The sequence below is a fragment of the Trypanosoma cruzi genome, genomic scaffold (genome assembly GCF_000209065.1).
Source record: "Trypanosoma cruzi strain CL Brener 1047053513371 genomic scaffold, whole genome shotgun sequence".
NCBI lineage: Eukaryota > Euglenozoa > Kinetoplastea > Trypanosomatida > Trypanosomatidae > Trypanosoma > Trypanosoma cruzi.
Genome location: NW_001849217.1, coordinates 17,208 through 21,998, shown reverse-complemented (window position 1 = coordinate 21,998; position 4,791 = coordinate 17,208). Strand labels below are relative to the sequence as shown.

The 4,791-nt window shown below is 50.3% G+C and overlaps 1 protein-coding gene and 3 pseudogenes across 1 annotated transcript, besides 6 other annotated features; all 4 read right to left on the bottom strand.

The window, feature by feature from the left end:
• Positions 1 to 679, bottom strand: Tc00.1047053509373.39 (surface protease GP63, putative; the record flags this gene model as incomplete). The annotated part of the gene is made up of 1 exon (XM_798783.1): positions 1 to 679. A coding segment is annotated over one exon (679 nt), but the record flags the coding sequence as incomplete, so codon positions are not given.
• Positions 1 to 2,944: a sequence feature (areas not merged during assembly with more than two copies in the genome that could not be assigned to a particular haplotype).
• On the bottom strand, positions 1,205 to 2,248 carry Tc00.1047053509373.30 (annotated as a pseudogene).
• Positions 1,922 to 1,941: a microsatellite.
• On the bottom strand, positions 2,483 to 2,812 carry Tc00.1047053509373.21 (annotated as a pseudogene).
• Positions 2,945 to 3,667: a sequence feature (haploid, Esmeraldo-like haplotype).
• Positions 3,230 to 3,257: a microsatellite.
• Positions 3,278 to 3,318: a sequence feature (AT_rich).
• Tc00.1047053509373.10 lies at positions 3,310 to 4,791 on the bottom strand (annotated as a pseudogene; the record flags this gene model as incomplete).
• Positions 3,668 to 4,791: a sequence feature (areas not merged during assembly with more than two copies in the genome that could not be assigned to a particular haplotype).

Sequence of the window (4,791 nt, the reverse complement as noted above, 5' to 3'; positions counted from 1 at the left end):
GGGTGGCGAGGCGTCCGTGAAATGAAACGGCCGGGGCAATGTTCATGACGCCAACGACTGGACGGCCATCCTCCAGCGTGGCGCACGGCAGTGCCCACACACCACCCGGCGCCGCAGCCACGTACAGCACCATGTCAGAATTGGCAACACCAGCGGAACGATGCTCGTCAGGCACAGTGAACCGACTGCAAACACTGCCCGCGGCAAATTGGGGCACAACCAACGGACCCTCCAGTGGCTGGACGAGCAGACGATCCGCATGCAGTTTGACAGCTGCAGGAACAACATTGTCGATGAGGATTTTCCTCTTATTAAAGGAAAGAGCATTGCCCTCACACTCGTAATAGCCTGTCAATAAATTTTTCACATAAGAATATTTTGTGGTGCAATACATACTGGTATTATACAGGTCCCTTGTCGACACATTGATGCGGATGGGTGCCCATCCATTCCTCCCGATGACGGTGTATGTCTGCGACGCAATTCCCGTTCCCAAAGGCACGTTTTTCATCACCACCGGCATCGACTTCGTCCTGTCGACACGCATCGCTTTGTCAAAGATGCAATGGTACGTCAGGCTGGCAGCAAAGCACCCGCTGGAACAACACATCAAAGTCAACATCATGAGCAGCAATGGCAGCGCTGCAGGGCACGGTGAGGCGAGAAGCCACTGAACCATCGGCGTGACTGTTGGAAAGGTATTTATTGGCTTGCTGAGGCAACAAAGACTGATTGGTTGAAAAGAGAAATGAAACGCAAACGTCACCACACAAGAAAACAAATGATGGTTAATTAAAATACGCCCATTCAACCACAACACAAGCAGAGATTAAAAACACACACGTGACGGGAAGCCGAAGCGTGGGACGACCAGCGCACACACTCTCATTGCTCCCGTAAAGCAAAACACACACACAGGGAGAGAGAGAGAGAGAGAGGTCGCCCACTCAATGCAATAAAAAGAAAACAAAAACAGTTACGGTGCTCCGCCCATGCAGCCAGGCAGGACGGCAGCGGTGCGTGTCGTGCAAAAGAAGGCACCAACGGGCCTGCATGGGTGTGCATGCATATATACAATGGGCACATTATGTGTGTGCTTCGTGGGATGAGGTGAGGGCGAGAGTCCATGCAAGGGGACACACACAGAGAGTGGGTGAAAGACGAGTGTGTGTGCGGGCGGTGCATGGCGCTCTCTCACTCACTCTCACGCGGCCGCCACCGCAGCAGCAGCCGCACACGCAACAAGAAGAAGAGGCAAAGGAGGGGAGGTGGTGTGGGAGACAGCGGTGCTGCCGTCACTGTCGCCAATAGTCGCAGTATCATTTGTTATAGCTGCGGCTTCGAGAGTTGCTGTTTTATTTGTATTTTCTTCTTTATTTTCACCTTGTTGTGCTTCTTTCGTCGCTTCACCATCAGGTGCTTGATCGTGTTTTGGAATGCCTTCTTCATTTCCTTCGTCAGCGTCATTTGTAATGGCACCTTTGGAAGCTGAGGGTGATGTTGGAGTTGATTCGGCGTTAACTTCTGTTGGTCCGTCTGTTTTGGTGACTGTGGTGGGGATGGTTCCTTCTTTTCGTGAGGCACTTCTTGACTCCATGTCGTGTTGAGATGCTTCTACATGTTGCACTGAAGGGTCATCTGCAGAGGAGGGGTTTTCATCTTTTGTTTGTGTTGTTGCTTCTGCCACTGCAGGTGCTGCAGGTGCTGCAGGTGCTTTTAGTGTTGGTAATTTGAGTCCTTCTTCCTGGGCCGAGCCGTCATCAGAGCTGGACTGTCCTTTCGCTGGTGTTGCATTTAAAGTTCCTGCTGGGTTTCCATTCAGTGTCGTTGTTAATGGTTCCGATGGTGGTGGTACTCCTTCTTGCGTCAATGTTAATTGGGATGTTTCTTCGCCTTCAATTGAACTTTTGAGTTCCTCAATTTCTTCTTCTTCTTCTTCTTTCCCTCTCACTGTGATTGCTGGTGATGCTATGATCCCACCATTATCCTGGTTGATGCCATTTCCCGTTTGTGCACCCAAAGACTGCTTACCGTTTTCGGAACCTTCCCTGACTGAATCCTGCGTTACATGTTGTTCAGCGCTAACAATACCAGCAACAAACTCTGAACTGTCAAATTTTTCATCTTTTTTCATTTCGGTACCTTTATCGACATCGGCCTCCGCCATCACCTACCGCCGGCAATACCGCACCACAGCACGCAGAGGGCACACACCAGCGGCACACGGCCAGTCATCATCATCGCCATCACTCCTGTCAGTTACGTGCAGCCTTCAGCACAAACTAACAACACTTCAACGCAGAGTGAAAGAAAAAGGTGAGAGAAAAGAGAGAAGTCACTCAACCAACGCACCGTCCAATCCAGCAATGAGAGTCACGCACCACCACAACAACAATGAAAGGAGTGCTGATCGATTGCCCCCTTCCTCACACCCTCACAGTCACTATTACCGTCAGCGTTACTACTCCCTCTTCAGAAAAACTCACCGGCATGCCGCGCTCACCCGCAGCACGCGTAGCCCGTCATCCTCTCCCGCTGCGTCCGCCACCTCCCCCCGCAGTCCAACAGCTCCGTGTCATCCACTTCTTCCATAGCCTACGGCATGCCACCGCCACGCAACACACACACGTGCTCCATGCGCTGCATGTTGTTCTCCTCCTTGTATTTGTGGCGGCACCGCAAAGTCTTGCAGCCGGCGGCATCGCAGTGCTGGAAGAAGTACGGCGCAGCAACCGTGCGGGTGTCCGTGTGTCTGTACTCGCGCTTCAACTCGTCCAGCAAGAACGGGCTCGGCGGCAGCTATTCCAGCGGGTTAATTTTCTTCCTCCCCCGTAAAACCGCGGACGCCTCACGGGGCCCTCCAACGGCGTCACGCCATGTCCCAGGAGGTCATGCGCACCGCCCTCTCATGTTCCCCTTTCGTAGCCGCAGAAGAACGCAGCACCCACATGCAATTGCCGGCAAGTTGGGACCATCCACGTAAAATAAAACGTTATACGTGTCGTGCGAGGGTAGTTGTACGACTGCAGAGACGTGAAGGCAAAAAAAAAGAGAAGGCAGCCATGCCAAGAAGCAAATACGCACATAAGTACCGCAGAGGTCACAGAAAAAAAAAAAAAAAAACTTCGCACTCAACGCAATTTTCACGCAGATCGTTAAATGTAAAAAATTGGATAATAATAATAATAATAGTAAGTATCATTATTACTTTTATGATTATTATTTTACAAAATAAATAAATAAATAAATAAATAAATTCATATAAAGTCATACATACAAAAATAAAAAATAAAAAACAAAATAAAAAATTTTATAAATCCGCCAACAACAGCAATAAAATATGTAAAAAAAAACCATCAGCATGTAAATATACGCTGTACCGCTGGAGACAGCAACAACGCCGTTTTAATATGAGTAAAGAGCCCCAAAGCCCCAGCAGAAGTAACAGCACCCAAGACACAGTCTCATGCACAAAGCTCACCTCTTCACTTTCCACCCGCGATGAACTCTCAGAATTGGAGCTGCCACCTCTGCTTCCTTCCTCAGATGAACTCGCAGAATAAGTGCTGCCATCATCGTATTTTGGGCCTGCCTCGCCGACCATGAGCCATCTTAGATGCTTGGAATTGAGTCTTCGGTTATACAAACGGGCGTTGAAGAGTGACAAATGGCTGGATTCTGCAACTTCCCCACTCTCCCCGTGGAATTGAATGTGTGAAATACTGTTTGTTTGGAGAAGAGACCCCTTGTAGGTGCCAAAGTAAGCCACCCTCGCGTTAATGTACAAATCCCAATTGCCCGTCTCGTGTCGCAGCACCACCTGAGACAGTTTTTCTGGGTCCCACCCTGTTGAAAGTATTTGTCTGCCGCCACTATGAATTACAGTCATCCACCTCCCATCATGGGTGTAAAACACACCAAATAGCACAGTCTTGCCATTGTCATCCATCACCACACGAATCAAAGGAATGGGGGTGCATTTCTTCGGCTCATCGTGGACGATCGCCATCACCACTAGAGTGAACGTTTTGTGTACGAAATGGTACGGTTGATTCTGTCCACTTCGGGCAACAGGCCACCCCGCCCCTGCTCCGGGTCCCTCAAACGTCACTCCATTGGAGAACCCTCTCACCGTCCCATGAACAGTCGCGTTCACGCAGAGGTACTCGTCCATCCACTCACTCCCAGTCGACAGACCAGACAAATAGCCAACAAGCCCGTAAGAATGGGACGAATACACATGCCCCTTCTCACCGGGTCGATAGTGGCAGTGGGTCTGCACGTTCTTAGGGCTTCATCCAACTCCTGCCACCTCTTCACCACAGTCTTTATCCGCTCCAGCTGCGTAGTCACGTGCACAGCAACAAGACCGTATGACCCCTCACTCTTATTCTCGTAGAGCGAAATCAGATCGCCCCCACTGCTATACAACAGGGAACTGGCAGCAGCGTCAACAGCTGCATCGGATATCGGCCCAGCATCATGCACACGTGCACCGTCCGTCAGCCAAAGATGAAGCCGACCCCTACCTTTTTTCTCCTCCAAATACACCGGCGTGGTAACAAGCAGCACTTCCCTTCCCTCAATGGTTACGGTGGTGAGGCCACAGCGAACGCCATACCCTTTTCGACCATACGAGTTGCCCCACACGCGAGTAATTGGCCTACCACTCATTTCCCAACGTATCCCAGAGTCAATGGACCTGAATACTTCGTAGTAGCCGGCAGCGCAAGGAGTAATCAAAATCAGATTTCCTTCCAAATTCGCGATGGATGGCTCCTTGCAGTTAAT